This window comes from Nycticebus coucang, chromosome 7 (genome assembly GCF_027406575.1).
Source record: "Nycticebus coucang isolate mNycCou1 chromosome 7, mNycCou1.pri, whole genome shotgun sequence".
Taxonomy (NCBI): domain Eukaryota; kingdom Metazoa; phylum Chordata; class Mammalia; order Primates; family Lorisidae; genus Nycticebus; species Nycticebus coucang.
Window position 1 is genome coordinate 98,562,507 of NC_069786.1, and position 16,773 is coordinate 98,579,279.

The window sequence follows — 16,773 nt, forward strand, 5'->3', positions numbered from 1 at the left end:
CAATATCCAAAAGTTGTCCTGACAGATTTGTCTATGTCTGACCCCACAGACCACCAAAGAAAACAAGTAGTGCTACACAGTAGTTTAAGTGACATCTTAATTCTTTCTTTCTTTTTTTTTTTTTTTTGTGGTTTTTGGCCGAGGCTGGGTTTGAACCCGCCACCTCTGGCATATGGGACCGGCACCCTACTCCTTTAGCCACAGACGCCACCCAAACATCTTAATTATTTCTTTGCCCAGATTCTAGATTGTTATTTTGGTTCAAAGTCTCAGAAACAGCTATAGAACTGTCGCAAATTACAGTTAACCCTGAGATACACAAAGATCTTAAGGATTCTATTTGTAAGCAAGCATTGGTCATGAAACCCAATACCAGTTTCCAGCCTTCAGGATTTCCCAATTTTCTCTGAGATATATTTCAGACTAGAAAGAAAACTTATTCATGAGTCTATCTTTGAGCATTAAGATTCTGATGCACAGGGACCTATGAATTTCATGACAACTGCTTTCTGGAATTTAGCCCACTTTTAACATATATGGAAACTTTGTTCCTTTTGAGCCATATGGAATAGTGGTGTTCTCCCACTTACTGTAAAATTCAAAGTGCAACACAAATGGTCTTTTAAATAGATACTTTAATTGTCAATAGGTATCATTCTCACGTTTGTCTCTAAGCCTTGGTTCTATTTTTACTATGCACTTTGAGGGTAGTCAGCAGGAACCTATGTCCTCATACCCTTAGACAACCCATTAAGTGGACTCCTAATATGCAGGTAAGGCAGAGATACCAAAGAACCTATACTCAGATCATAAGGAAATAGCATTTAATGAACCTCCCCTCCATGTGGCTTCAAGCCACCAGGACACAAGCCCCTCCAACACCCTTAATCTTCTCTTCAGCTCTTCAGCTGAAGAATTTGGCCTTCACAATGACGGGCTGCTTTGGGAGTTTCCCTTACCCAGAACGTTGTAGTAGCCCGATCATACCACATCAATGATGGGAGCAGCTCCAGTCTTGTTTTTTGGCAGCATTTACCTGGGTCTGCTCACTGACCAATGTCCACAATTTATCAAGGTTGACAGTTGGGCAATAGCTCTGGTTCCTCTTTAAGTGGTAATGCCTCATACCAACTCTCCCAAAGTAACCTGGGTGATATTTGTTGAAGTTGACCATGTGATGATGCATGCCACCAGCATTACCTCAGCCTCCTGGGGGCTTCCTGTGCTTGCCGATACGACCATGGCCGTGGCTCACGTGGTCCCAAAGCTTCTGGGTCTTCCTCAGTCCGGATGGCATGTCGGCGGCCAAAACGAAAGAAGAGTTGTGCAATTGTTGAATTATTCTCAGGATGTGTAAGTGTACTTAGAGGGGAGAAGGAAAGTGAATCTATGCCACTGTGTCTCAGAACTAGACATGTCCTTTTCATTTTAATATAAGGAAAAATCAAACTGAATCACATCATGAAGGTTAGAGCTTTTTCAGTTTCCTTCACTTCTTTATGCTAGAATAAAACCAACAACCATATATGTGTGTGTGTATAAATATATAAAATGAATGAATATCCTAATTATCATTTTAGCCGGCCCAGGCCAGGTTTGAATCCGCTACCCTTGGTGTATGAGGCTTGCGCCCTAACCACTGGGCTATGGGAACCAAGCCCTGATTATAATTTTAGAGACTCTAACTGGAAAAAAAGATTGAGCAAATCGTCATGCAATTATCAGGGTTTGGACTGAAAGTGTTCTTAGAGATTGTCTAGTCTACTTTCCACACTTTGGAATGTGGAAACTGGGCTGCCGGCTGCATGAACAGCCTCACCCTAGTTCAGCTGCCTGACTTTCCAGACTGTGTTCTCTCCATTCTATACCAGGGCCTGTCATGCAGCCATGGGAGAAGTGAGCCGCATTTCCTGTTCAGATCCCAACCATTTCATGTTGGTTTGCTAGGAGACTCTTCTGCCGGCAGAAATTACAGAAGTTGTAAGTTGTGTTGATAGGAGCCCTAGCAAAATGTCCTTCATTTGACTTTGTTTCTGGAACTGTTTATTTGATAAGAATGATGGCTTGTGAAAATAAAAAGCCACAGGGTGCCCAGCAAGAGAATTTATAGAATTGATCTTTAACTGTTATTAGCAAATTATAGGATCAGGTGTTTTCCTGTTAATTTTTATAATTTTTGCAAGGCTGCTCCTTTCAGAACACATCCCCAAAAAGAAGGAGCTGTAATTGCCCTTTGGTAAGATTTGTGAAAATTAAGGAAGGACTCAGTCTGATTCTAGAGTTGCCTAGGCTGTTGGAGTGTGTCTGGTGGCCACTGGGACATTAAGGTGATTCTTTTTCTTTTCTTTCTTTCTTTTTTATTTTTGCTTTCAATTTCAGCTGGCTTTCACTCTTTTTAGTTTGAAGATTTTTTCTTATTTTCTTTCTTTCTTTCTTTTTTTCTGTTCTTCCTTTAGGAATTCTCTTGCCCTTTGCCTCCCAAGTAGCTGGGATTACAGGCGCCCGCCACAACGTCCGGCTTTTTTTTTGGTAGAGACGGGGTTTCACTCTGGCTCACTCCTGCTCATACTGGTCTCGAATCTCCAAGCTCAGGAAATCCACCGTCTTGGCCTCCCACAGTGCTGGGACTACAGGCGTGAGCCACCATGCCCAGCCTCTTTTCTTTTCCTTTCCTTTCTTTTCTTTTTTTGAGACAGAGTCTCAATCTGTGCCCTGGGTAGAGTGCCATGATGTCACAGCTCACAGCAACCTCAAACTCTTGGGCTCCAGTTACTCTCTTGCTTTAGCCTCCCAGTTAGGACTACAGGTGCCCACCACAATGCCTAGCTAGTTTTCTCTATTTTTTTTTTTTTTGTAGAGACAGAGTCTCACTTTATGGCCCTCGGTAGAGTGCTGTGGCATCACAGCTCACAGCAACCTCCAACTCTTGGGCTTAGGTGATTCTCCTGCCTCAGCCTCCCGAGTAGCTGGGACTACAGGCGCCCGCCACAACGCCCAGCTATTTTTTTGTTGCAGTTTGGCTGGGGCTGGGTTTGAACCCGCCACCCTCGGCATATGGGGCCGGCACCCTGCTCACTGAGCCATAGGCGCCGCCGAGTTTTCTCTATTTTTATTAGAGACAGGGTCTTGCTCTTGCTCAGGCTGCTCTCGAATTCTTGAGCTCAAGCAATCCATCCTCCTCGGCCTCCCAGAATGCCAGGATTACAGGTTTGAGCCACCGAGCCCAGCCTCCGTGATAACTTTTCTTTTACCTGAATGCATACAAATCACAAGTCACTTTTGGAATCCACGGAGAGCCCATTGAGTCCCTGTACGTTGCACGGCTGGAAGCTCCTTTCTCCTGGCTATGTCCTATCTTCAGCACCATCTCTGCCCCAATCCTATTGCTGAATTTCCCTGAAGAATCCCCATTAACACAGTCTGTTACTGACATGACAGCCTCGACTTCTGAGGCTAAACATTCCACTTCTTTAGTCATAGTGATTAAATCTCTCTTTCTCTATGATCTCAATAATGAATGGCTGGTGCCTGTGGCTCAAGGAGTAGGGCACTGGTCCCATATATCGGAGGTGGCGGGTTCAAACCTGCCCTGGCCCAAAACTGCAACAACAACAATAAAAAAAAAAAGAAAGAAAGAAAAAGAAAAATATCCAGAACAAAATGGGAGGAAATGCAGGGTAAGAGGAACTGCACGACAGGGCTGAGCCAGTGCAGGGGTCACTTTGCACCGCCTTGGGGAGGGTTGTGAGAAGGCCTGGCAGAGGGAACCCTGTGAGGGACTCTCCGAGCCTGAGTGAGACTCTCAGTAACAATATCAAAGCGGCTAGAATGCAGAGGACACACCATTATGTAATTTCTCCTGTAATTTCTGCCCATATCCGGTCACTACCCTGTTGCCACCATTCTGCAACTTCCCTTTCACTTACCGACACCTCTTGGAGGTGGCTCGTGCATCAGGCATTTCTTCCATCAGCTAGCCTGCCTTCTGGCATTTTTCTGAAAAGAAGCTCTTAATGCTAAAATGGGCCTGCTGATGAGTTTTCCCTCAGCACTTTTTGTGTCGTGTTGAAGAGCCTTTGGCTTTGGTGTCCCAGCGGCCACTATGCAGACATGGTGGCTGTGTGGTTCCAGCTGAGTCACTTCGCTTCTAAGCTTTCGTTTCTGTCGGGGCTTCCTCTTCACACAATTTGTCTACTCCAATATCACAAAGATAGTCTATTAGGGCTGTTCCTAAAAGTTTTCTTGCCTTCACTCTCCTATTTAGGTTTATGATGCATCTGAATTTAAATTTTGTGGAGGTAGGAAATGGAGGTTCACTTTATTTTTATATGGCTATCCAATGGGTGTGTCATTATTTAGTAAAAAGACCATCCTTTCTTCATTTCACTGCATTGTCATCTTTATCCATTTAAATTGATAGACTTTAATTTAGGAAACATTTTTTTTTTTTTTTTTTGTAGAGACAGGGTCTCACTTTATGGCCCTTGGTAGAGTGCCATGGCATCACACAGCTCACAGCAACCTCCAACTCCTGGGCTTAAGCGATTCTCTTGCCTCAGCCTCCTGTGTAGCTGGGACTACAGGCGCCCGCCACAACGCCCGGCTATTTTTTTTTTTTTTTTTTTGGTTGCAGTTTGGCCGGGGCCGGGTTTGAACCCGCCACCCTCGGTATATGGGGCCGGCGCCTTACTGACTGAGCCACAGGCACTGCCCCTAGGAAACATTTTTAAGTGTACAGAAGAATTGAGCAGAAAGTACACAGAGTACCTATATTCCTCCTCCCCAGTCTCCCCTCCACCTATTTCTTGTGTGTTTTTTTTTGCAGTTTTTGGCAGGGGCTGGGTTTGAACCTGCCACCGCCAGCATAAAGGGCCGGCGCCCTACTCCTTTGAGCCACGGGCATTGCCATTTTCTTATTTTTTATTTTTATTTTTGAGACAGAGTCACATTCTGTTGCCCAGGCTAGAGAGCCATGGCATAGCTCACAGCACCCTCAAACTCTTGGGTTCAAGCCATTCTCCTGCCTCAGCTTCCTGAGTAGCTAGGACTCCAGGTGCCTGCTATCACACCCAGCTAATTTTTCTATTTTTAGTAGAGTAGCTGGGACTCCAGATACCTGCTATGAAACTGAGCTAATTTTCTGTTTTTAGAGAGAGAGATTGCTCTTGTTCAGGGTGGCTTTGAGCTCCCGAGCTCAGGTGATCCTCCTTCCCTGGCCTCCCAAGGTGCTAGGATGACAGGCATGAGCCACTGCACCCAGCCATATGTTTCCCTGTTATTAACATCCTGCATTAGTGTAGATAAAGCGTTTGTACAAAAGGATGAACCAGTATTGATACTGTAGGGGAAGGCAAATATATTTTCCTTTTATGACAAAAGACAGAGTAACAAGTGAAAAGTATGCACATTTATTTCATATAGTTTTATGTAACATGGAAGCCTTCATTAGGAAGTGAAGACCCCAAGAAACAAAGTTTGGCATAGATTTGATAGAGAATAGACAGGCCTGGAGGCACAGAGCAGGGTTGGAAGTTCTTATGGGGCGAGATGAGGACAGTGACTCAAATTAGAAGTTCAAAAGGAGACTAAGTGAGAGCATTGAGGGGTGCGAAGCTGGGGTTTTACTAGTCTGAAAGTTGTCAATTAGAAGCAAAAAGAAAATTGGCAAAAGAAGCAAAAAGCAAGCGCGGGGTCACGAGGACCCGTTTTACAGAAGTGAACCTTGCAATTTTAGTGGATTGGCAGATAGGTAACATAAAGGTCACATAAAGCAGATCTGGCAATGAGCGAATAAGTAAAACGATTTGTCACAGCACTTAGCTTGTTAACCCTCATGGTGACAAGTACTTGGCTCATTAGTTCTTATCTTGTTCCGTTCTGGCCTGATCGGGACCCATCTATGAGTGATGGTACTTGGCATCATTTCATTTACCTCCTTTTCCCCTTTGGTGTGAGGCCGTCGTGAGACCGCAGTGTCCATCTTATGGGGGTGATGGGGCAGCTGGCACCACGAGGCTGCTGGCACCCATCTCAAAGTAAGTGTGGTACTTGGGGGAGGCTTAGCAAGGCCTGTTTGTCTAGATTTCTCTCTCCCGTGAGGGGTTTATGCTGTGCTTTGGGTGAAGATCAGAAAATCCTTCCTGCACATGCTATTTTTGAAAATTCCTTTAGCTTGGGCGGCGCCTGTGGCTCAGTCGGTGAGGCGCCGGCCCCATATACCGAGGGTGGCGGGTTCAAACCCGGCCCCGGCCAAACTGCAACCAAAAAATAGCCGGGCGTTGTGGCGGGCGCCTGTAGTCCCAGCTACTCGGGAGGCTGAGGCAAGAGAATCGCTTAAGCCCAAGAGCTGGAGGTTGCTGGGAGCTGTGTGAGGCCACGGCACTCTGCTGAGGGCCATAAAGTGAGACTCTGTCTCTACAAAAAAAAAAAAAAGAAAATTCCTTTAGCTTAAAATATGCCAATGTGCCCTATTTTGATGGTAGTGGATCAAGAACCCTCTCAATGAATTATTACTAATCAAAGTCTCAGAGTTTCCATTAGGAAATTATTTTGGTGTTGCACATTCTATTGGGTTTTCCAAATGCATGTTATGTAGCCACCATTATGCTACCATATAGAACAATTTCACTGCTGTAAAAATCCCCTGTGCTCTGCCTACTCATCTTTTCTGTACTGAGTCCCTGTTAACCACTGATCTTTTTACTGTCTCAACAGTTTTTTCAGAATGTCAGATAGTTGGAATTATGCAGCCTGTAGCCTTTTCAGGCCACCCTTTCTCATTTAGTGATATGCATTTAAGGTTCCTCCATGTCTTTTTTTTTTTTTTTGTAGAGACAGAGTCTCACTTTATGGCCCTCGGTAGAGTGCCGTAGCCTCACACAGCTCACAGCAACCTCCAACTCCTGGGCTTAAGCGATTTTCTTGCCTCAGCCTCCCGAGCAGCTGGGACTACAGGCGCCGGCCACAACGCCCGGCTATCCTCCATGTCTTTTTATGGCTTGATAGCTCATTTCTTTTTATGGCTGAATAATATTCCATGGTATGGATGCGCTACAGTTTATCCATCCATTTATTTATTTTTCTTCCTTTTTTTAATTTTTTTATTGTTGGGGATTCATTGAGGGTACAATAAGCCAGGTTACACTGATTGCATTTGTTAGGTAAAATCCCTCTTGCAATCATGTCTTGCCCCCAGAAGGTGTGGCACACACCAAGGCCCCACCCCCCTCCCTCCTTCCCTCTCTCTGCTTTTCCTCCCTCCCCCACATGCCCTTAATTGTCATTAATTGTCCTCATATCAAAATTGAGTACATAGGATTCATGCTTCTCCATTCTTGTGATGCTTTACTAAGAATAACGTCTTCCACTTCCATCCAGGTTAATATGAAGGATGTAAAGTCTCCATTTTTTTTAATAGCTGATTAGTATTACATTACCACAGCTTGTTAATCCATTCCTGGGTTGGTGGGCATTTAGGCTGTTTCCACATTTTGGCGATTGTAAATTGAGCTGCAATAAACAGTCTAGTACAAGTGTCCTTATGATAAAAGGATTTTTTCCTTTTGGGTAGATGCCGAGTAATGGGATTGCAGGATCAAATGGGAGGTCTAGCTTGAGTGCTTTGAGGTTTCTCCATACTTCCTTCCAGAAAGGTTGTACTAGTTTGCAGTCCCACCAGCAGTGTGAAAGTTTTCCCTTCTTTCCACACACCAGCATCTGCAGTTTTGAGATTTTGTGATGTGGGCCATTCTCACTGGGGTTAGAAGGTATCTCAGGGTGGTTTTGATTTGCACTTCTCTAATAGATAGGGATGATGAACATTTTTTCATATGTTTGTTAGCCATTCGTCTGTCTCCTTTAGAGAAGGTTCTATTCATGTCTCTTGCCCATTGATATATGGGATTGTTGGCTTTTTTCATGTGGATTAATTTGAGTTCTCTATAGATCCTAGTTATCAAGCTTTTGTCTGATTGAAAATATGCAAATATCCTTTCCCATTGTGTAGGTTGTCTCTTTGCTTTGGTTATTGTCTCCTTGGCTGTACAGAAGCTTTTCAGTTTAATGAAGTCCCATTTGTTTATTTTTGTTGTTGTTATAATTGCCATGGCAGTCTTCTTCGTGAAGTCTTTCCCCAGGCCAATATCTTCCAGTGTTTTTCCTATGCTTTCTTTGAGGATTTTTATTGTTTCATGCCTTAAATTTAAGTCCTTTATCCATCTTGAATCAATTTTTGTGAGTGGGGAAAGGTGTGGGTCCAGTTTCAGTCTTTTACATGTGGATATCCAGTTCTCCCAACACCATTTATTGAATAGGGAGTCTTTCCCCCAAGGCATGTTCTTGTTTGGTTTATCGAAGATTAGGTGGTTGTAAGATGTTAGTTTCATTTCTTGGTTTTGTATTCGATTCCAAGTGTCTATGTCTCCATTTTTGTGCCAGTACCATGCTGTCTTGACCACTATGGCTTTGTAGTATAGACTAAAATCTGGTATGCTGATGCCCCCAGCTTTATTTTTATTACTAAGAACTGCCTTACCTATACGGGTTTTTTTTCTGGTTCCATACAAAACGCAGAATCATTTTTTCCAAATCTTGAAAGTACGATGTTGGTATTTTGATAGGAATGGCATTGAATAGGTAGATTGCTTTGGGAAGTATAGACATTTTAACAATGTTGATTCTACCCATCCATGAGCATGGTGTGTTCTTCCATTTGTTAAAATCTTCTGCTATTTCCTTTCTGAGGATTTCATAATTTTCTTTATAGAGATCCTTCACCTCTTTCGTTAGGTATATTCCTAGGTATTTCATTTCCTTTGAAACTATGGTGAAGAGAGCTTTGTCCTTAATTAGCTTCTCATCTTGACTGTTATTGGCGTATACAAAGGCTACTGACTTGTGGACATTGATTTTATATCCTGAAACATTACTGTATTTTTTGATGACTTCTAGGAGTCTTGTGGTGGAGTCATGTTGTCAGCAAAGAGGGAGAGTTTGACCTCCTCTGCTCCCATTTGGATTCCCTTTATTTCCTTGTCTTGCCTAATTGTATTGGTTAGAACTTCCAGCACTATGTTGAATAGTAAAGGTGACAGAGGACAACCTTGTCTGGTTCCAGTTTTAAGAGGAAAAGCTTTCAGTTTTACTCCATTTAGTAAAATATTAGCTGTGGGTTTGTCATAGATAGCTTCAATCAGTTTTAGAAATGTGCTGCCTATGCCTATATTCTGCAGTGTTCTAGTTAGAAAAGGATGCTGGATTTTATCAAATGCTTTTTCTGCATCTATTGAGAGGATCATATGATCTTTATTTTTGCCTCTGTTAATATGGTAGATAATGTTTATGGACTTGCGTATGTTAAACCAGCCTTGCATCCCTGGGATGAAGCCTACTTGATCATGATGAATGACTTTTTTGATGATAAGCTGTAATCTATTGGCTAGGATTTTGTTGAGAATTTTTGCATCTATATTCATGAGTGAGATTGGTCTGAAATTCTCCTTTTTGGTTGTATCTTTTCCTGGTTTTGGTATTAGGGTGATGTTTGCTTCATAGAATGTGTTGGGGAAGATTCCTTCTTCCTCGATTTTTTGGAATAATTTCTGCAATACAGCTCTTCCTTGAAGGTTTGATAGACCAAAAAAAAAAATAATAAAAAAATAAAAAACAACCAAAAACAAAGCAGTATATATCTTGTTGAATATTGTCTGGGCAACAGGTGGTCTTCTAGGGTCTGAGATGTTAATCACAATGCTGATACGACTGGAGGCCTCCGCTGATTTCTCAAACTCCACAGGGTAGCCACCCTAAGTCTCTCTTCAGCCCTCTTAAAAGGCACTTTAAGCTTCTAAATTTGCTAAGCAGAAGCTTTCCCAGGAAAGTGTTTGTCGCTGGAATCACTGCTGAAGTGGCTATCCACTTACCCAGTTTGCCAAAACCAGTCTTACTCTGCCCCTGAGGGTTGGGGCTGTAAGGCGGCTCAGACCCTGCCTTTAGGCTGCTCAGTCACTAGGTTACTAGGTCCCACCCGATCCTTGCTCTGCAGCCCCTAGGGCGAACCTTGTTGGGGCAGTTCTCTCACAATGGCTCCCTGGAACCCTCAGCCAAACACTATTAGCTCCTTCCGTCTGGCTCAGCGGCTCAGTCTGGGGCCCAGACGACGCCCAAAGTTCTCCGCACTCCCCCTCAAGCTCTCCCCAAGGCAGTTCAACTGAGTGCCAAGTCCAAAAACACCGAAACAGATCACAGGTAAGGCCTTTCCGGTTTGCAGTCTCACTGCTGCTGCACTTACAGTTCTCGCAGGATTAGACCCATCGAACACACGAGATTACTTGCCAGTTTTCCACTGTTTTTGTCCTCCTCTTGGGGTCCAGAAGTCTCTCGCTGACTCCCTGTATCCTCAAAGGGATGATTAAAGGAAGATCCCACCAGCCAGAGATGCCTGGAGTCTTATCTCCCCAGGCTCACGGTGCCCAGATGCAAGGAAGCTGTTACTTGGCCACCATCTTGCTCTCCACCTCTATCCATTCATTTATTGAAGGACACGTTGGTTGCTTCCAGATTTTTTTTTTTTTTTTTTTTGGCAATGGGGTCTCACTACATAGCCAGTGCTAGAGCGCAGTGACTTCATCATGGTTCACTATGTAACCTGAAACTCCTGGGCTCAAGTCATCCTCCTGCCTCAGCATCTCAAATAGCTGGGACTACAGGTGTGTGCCAACACAGCCGGCTAATTTTTCTTATTTTCTTGTAGAGACAAGGATCTCCCTATGTTGCTCAGGCTGGTCTTGAACTTTTGGCCTTAAGTGATCCTCCCAGCTTGGCCTCCTAGCGTGCTGGGATTACAGGCATGAGCCATTACACTTGGCCTTGCTTCAAGCTTTTGGCAGTTATGAATTATGAATAGAGCTGCTAAAAATATTCATGTGCAGGTGTTTGTGTGAACATACATTTTCAACTAATTTGGATAAATACTTAGAAATGCGATTTCTGGATTGTGCAGTTAGAATATGTATTTCGCTTTGGCTGCCAGACTGTTTTCCGGAGTGGCTGTGCCATTTTTTTTTTATTCCACCTGCAGTGATGAGAGTTCCTGATGCCCCACATCCTCACAAACATCTGGTATTGTCAGTGTTCTGGATTTTAGCAATCCTGGAAGATGTGGTATGATATCTCATTGTTGTTTTAATTTGGGGTTCTCTAGTGACATGTGATGGTGAATATCTTTTCATATGTTTATTTTCCATCTATATATCTTTTTGGTGAAGCGTATGTTCAAATCTCTTGCCTGCTTTACACTTGAGGTTTTTATTTTATCTTTTCCAGGAATACCAACGGTGACTTTTGAAGAGCGCTACTGGGTGAATTTCTGGTCCCATACAGGATGTTATGTCAGGTGAGGGATGACTCATTTCCTCAGAACCAGTTTAGTCCGGAGGTGGTGGCTCATGCCTGTAATGCTAGCACTCTGGTAGGCCGAGGCTGGTGGATAGCTTAAGCCCACGAGTTCCAGCAAAAGTGAGAACTTGCCTCTACTAAAAATAGTAAAACTGAGGCCAGAGATTCACTTGAGCCTCATAGTTGGAGGTTGCTGTGAGCTATGCAATCACAGAACCACAGCACTCTACCCAAGGCGACAGCTTGAGACTGTCTCAAGAAAACAAACAAACGAAAAAAACAGAAAAAAAACCCAGTATGTGTTAGTGTTGTAAACCACAAAAACTTAATTTCGTAACCTTGCTTATACATCTACTAAGATGTGTGTTATACTCACTAACAGCTTTGAAGGAAAAAAAAATCATCGCCCTTTCTTTTCAATGAATGTGTTTTAATTGTTACTACCACAGATATTCTTGAAATCCTCTTTTTATGGAGGAAAAGATGAATTTCCTTTGCAAAAAGTGAGGACTGAATTGTCTTAAAGTGGAGAAAAAACTTATTTCAGGGAATAATCTTCCTATCTTTTGGGTTTGTTTTTTTTTAAGAAAGAGTTGCCAGTGCTTTGTGTAGCTACAGTAGCTCCACAGTCCCAGCTGAGTCGCTTCACTTTCTGAGCTTTTCTCTCCAGTCTTCTTCTTCATATGACACATACCCTTCTACTCTTTTTTTGTAGAGACAGAGTCTCACTTTATGGCCCTCAGTAGAGTGCCGTGGCCTCACACAGCTCACAGCAACCTCCAACTCCTGGGCTTAAGCAATTCTCCTGCCCCAGCCTCCCAAGTAGCTGGGACTACAGGCACCCACCACAACGCCCGGCTATTTTTTGGTTGCAGTTTGGCCGGGGCCGGGTTCGAACCCGCCACCCTCGGTATATGGGGCTGGCGCCTCACCGACTGAGCCACAGGCGCTGCCCACACTTCTACTCTTTAAACAAAAATGTTTTAGGCTGGATGAGGTGCTAATCCCAGCACTCTGGGAGGCCAAGGTGGGAGGATCAAGAGTGAAACCCCAGGCGGTGCCTGTGGCTCAAGGAGTAGGGCGCCGGTCCCATATGCCGGAGGTGGCGAGTTCAAACCCAGCCCCGGCCAAAAACCACAAAAAAAAAAAAAAAAAAGAGTGAAACCCCATCTCTACTAAAAATAGAAAAACTAGCCAGGCTTTGTGGCAGGCGCCTGTAGTCCCAGCTACTCGGCAGACTGAGGCAGGAGGATCCCTTGAGCCCAAGACTTTGAGGTTGCTTTGAGCTAGGCTAATACAGCACTCAAGCTGGGGCAACAGAGTAAGAAAGAAACAAAAAATTTTTTTACCATTAAGGATCAAATGAGATACAGTAAAGAAAATGCTTGAAAATTGTACAGCGCTTAATGAGTGCACAGTTATTATCTTACTAGAAGTGATTCCTGAGTGGTGACGATGGTTGCACAACAAAGTACACTGAACCATGCCCTTAAAAATTGCTGTAATGGCAGATTTTATGGTACATATATTTTACTACAATGAAAAAACAAATTAAAAAAGCAACTCGTCACTTATCTTTAGGGTTTGAGGTGCCCCGTTTCTTGGGTATGGGCACATAGTAAAGCAAAAACATCGAGGACCCTTGTCTCTTCCATGCTCAGACCTTCAAGAAAATTCTGGCAAAGCCAGGTCAGTGACACGAATATGGGAATCAAAGCCTGACCATGATCTCTTTCTTCCTTTCTAGACCAGTGGTATGATTTCTTGTCTGCAGTAGTTTCTTTTGAGAAAGCAGAGGAGAGGGTGTTGGCAATCTGCAAAAATCCCCAGCGTACACATCTTGAGGTTAGTGGCTGGAAACCCCTCTCTCTGTACATATGCCCATGATTGTCTAATCATTTTAGTACTGAAACAAAAAACAAATACTCGGTACCAAATACTTAGTAACTTGAAATAACAGCTCTGAAAGCTTTATGTAAGACAACTCTTTTTTTTTTTGAGACAGCAACCTCAAACTCCTGGGCTCAAGTGATCTTCTTGTTTCAGCCTCTCATGTGATAGACAATTCTTTGGGCCTCTCCTGACAAGGCTCAGCAGAAGAAACAGGTAGATTTGCATGTGATCGTGCAATCTCTTTCTCTTTCTTTCCCCATGGTCTGGAGGAAGAGTTTTAGGCGGTTCCGAGGCCAGCTGCCAGACAGTCAAAGACTGGAGAGGAGGGGCCCAAGCACATCTCATGGGCTAGTTATATACAACTTGACAAGAAAGCGAAGAACAAAAGCACAAGCACATTCAGGATGTTTCTCTTTCACTGGCAGTACTTATCTTTGAATGGTGTCCGGTAATTCAAATCCAGATGAATGGGAAGGGGTGAGTTTAGGTGTAGCCTTTCTTGGGTTTCTTAGTTTGCTTTTAGCCTCTGAGTAGACATTCCAGCAGCCACAGTAGTCTCTGGAACAGGCTTTCAGGTGGGAGCGGAGGCTCGAGAGGGTGGAAACTGCCTGGAGAATGAGTCATCCCAGGCTGTCCTCACCCTGCCAGCTACGGCAACACCTCTGCTCTTCCAGCCTCCCTGGGTAAAGACCATGTACATTAATAATTTTGATGTAAATAATTGGACAGATGTATCTCAAGTCGAGATATGAGAAACTGGTTAGAGCAAATGAAGTAATAATGACCATTGTAGGTCACAATAGGAATTTAACCAACCTGAGGTTCATGATTCGTTTATTAATAATTCATATTCCTTTTGTAAAAGATTTAAGACTGGGAAAATGTAATGTCAGTGCCTTACATTACAAATGGCAAGCCCTGAGACAGCCCTACCCCCCATCCTCAGCACTGCCTTCTCTCCAGCAACTGACCATTTCTGCCACCTGGGGTTGACAGTGAGATGTGCACCAGGGCCAGGAGGGGAGAGTCAGGAGACAGTCCTGAGTTCATGCCTGGGCCTGCCTTTTGTCAGCGAACTTGTGAACTTATTTCCTGCATCTGTACACAGGCTTACCTTACAAAGGCCCAGGCACTACTATAAGTGCTTCACCTGTTTCATCCACCACAATTTTGCTCAGATAGGAGTTTTGAAGCTGGAACTTGAGGACTGGTATTTTTTGTAACTCCATAGTTAATTCCAAGACCAGTAAGGTAGAGATTCAGGGTTGTGTGTAAACGTTCACAAAGTTATTAACCATGCACGATCTTAGAGACAAACTGACCTCATTTTGTCCCTCTTAGCTGAGTGAGCTCGGTCAAGCCTTTTACCTGTTTTACCTCAGTGTCTTCATTCATAAAAGCGGAGCATCCACTTCTGAGAATTGTTTAGAAGTTGAAATGAGCCGGTTTTGGCGATTGTGTCTGGGATACACAACTGATTTGATAAGTGTTAGTTTGTGTCTTTAATTAGATCACCTCCTTTTTGCTAGGTAACTGAGAATCCAAGGACCTTCGGATGGTTGTGCATAGGTCACTCTGTCTTAGTTTAAATTTGTTGCTCTTTCCACATGGTTCATTTCAAATCCTTACTGTTGGTGAAAGGGAGTCAGTGTGTTATAGTAGGAAAATCCCTGTCTTTGGCCCAACAGCACTGAATGAATCCATGTGACTGAGCCTTAATTTCCTCATCTATAACATGGGAGTACAATACCCTCTGCATTCATGTGAGAAATGAGATAGTTCATGAAAAGGATGCAACATGTAGCTATTATATTATATTGTTGGTGCTTTGGTTATAAAATGTACAAGATGTGAAAACAAAAGGGCAGAAAATCCTTAAAAAATTTAAACAGGAAGCAGAGGCAGAGACTGGGGAGGGGATGACAGGTGGAGAAAAGCAGGAGATACCTGTGTGGGGGACAGCCTAGGGGACAGCCTAGGGGCAGCCTCAGTGTCACCACCACTCCAGGCTCAGCGCGCAGACACTGGGTGCTAATAAACCCAGGAGCAGGGCCAGGGATGGGGGCTCAAGTGTCCTTGACCCTACTCAGGGTTGGGCCAGAACCCTGCCTCCCTTTTGTGAACAATCTCCCACAATTCAGCTGCAGGCTGACCACAAAGAGCCCCTGAGATATGAAGGGGGGCTGGGGCTGTCCATGCCTTCAGTGCTGAGATTGGACTGAAACAGAGGAAAAAATTCCCCTCCCCAGACTCCTTTCAGGGAAGAACAGGATATCACCTGCCACAGACAGGGGTGTGTGTGTTGGGGGTGGGGGTGGGAGTTGGGGATAGAGTGGGGTGGGGGGCTGTTATTAGAATAAAGTATAGTAAGTGTAAATGCTTCTCAGTACGCATGTCCAGCTCCCCAGGTTTTAGATGGCACATTAGCAGATTGCCTGCAATATCCCTCTTCGGAATAGTTGGAAATTGGGTGTTGGTTCCTTTAAATATCAAACATTTCTCGTTAGAGCGAGTGAGTCACCCAGGGCTGTTTCCTGGTTTAGGAAAAAAATTTACTCTTTAGTTCTTTCTGTTGGGAATTTTTCTTTCTCTCTTGCTGAAGACCAGATTCTGTCCAGGTGCACAGGTTTACTTCTTTCTTGTGATTTTTTAAAAGTTCTGCTGAATTCTCAGGTTAATTCAACAGGAAGTTAATCTGCCAAGGCAGGCAGGGGCTGGTGGAGTGAGCTGGGAGTGACCTGAAAGTAAAAGAAAGCTCCTTCCTGGAGTAATTTCCTTCTCCCCTCCCCCCTTGTTTCTGGAAGTGTTCTTGGTGTGGGCTGCTTTTGAGCATGGAATGAGGCAATTTAGGGGACAACAGTGGCTGTGATGGTGCCGAGAAAAGGGAGCAGGTGAGTATCTGGTGCCAAGGTGGCTTCTTCAACAGGAAACTGAAAGGACACCACGCTATTTCTTCGTGTCTTTACTAGCTCACTTGGGGCCCCTGGACCTGCTCAGTGGGGACATCTGGGCCCCTGCCTGGCCCACCTCTCCTGTAGGCTTCCTCTCCCAGCCACAGCCACTGGTCACAGTTCCTTTGCTAACTTTCTGTCCTCAGACAGCTGTCTCCCTCCTTTGCACCAGTTTGGAAATTCCAGAAAACCTTTTCATGTTTGCTTTCCTTTTCTCTTGGCCCTGGGCTGATAAGTGAAACATCTGTTGGCTCAGATGCCCCTGAGACCCACAGTCTTCTCCCCTTTCATATTTCAGGAGCTTCCTTCCTCCTGAGTCCCCACCTCCATCCTCACTTGCTCCCCAAAGACAGCTCTCATGCTTTTGGTAAGGATGCCTGAGTTTATCTGTACCTTCACAAAAATCTCTTTTTGCTTTGTGTTTATATGCAATTTTTTAACTATGTGACCTTGGATAAGTAAGTAATTCTTCTGGGCCTCTGTTTCCTCAACATTTAATGGGATTAATAATAATACCATGTGAGGTGATTGTGAA

At 44.0% G+C, this 16,773-nt stretch overlaps 1 protein-coding gene and 1 pseudogene across 3 annotated transcripts in view; one reads left to right on the plus strand and one right to left on the minus strand.

Annotated features, from left to right (window-relative positions):
• Positions 1–811: 811 nt before the first annotated feature.
• Positions 812–1,297, minus strand: LOC128589851 (60S ribosomal protein L27a-like; annotated as a pseudogene).
• CASP8 (caspase 8) overlaps positions 1,288–16,773 on the plus strand; it is a 52,691-nt gene continuing 37,205 nt past the window's right edge. Inside the window, exons 1-3 of one of the 3 annotated variants that reach the window (XM_053596625.1) lie at positions 1,288–1,353; positions 11,323–11,392; positions 13,142–13,239. In XM_053596625.1, coding sequence (XP_053452600.1) covers positions 11,386–11,392; positions 13,142–13,239 — 105 coding nt within the window. In that variant the 5' untranslated portion in view covers positions 1,288–1,353; positions 11,323–11,385. Of the gene's footprint in view, positions 1,354–11,322; positions 11,393–13,141; positions 13,240–15,842; positions 16,179–16,773 lie in introns of those variants that run through there. The other 2 variants (XM_053596627.1, XM_053596630.1) reach the window with 2 other exon arrangements.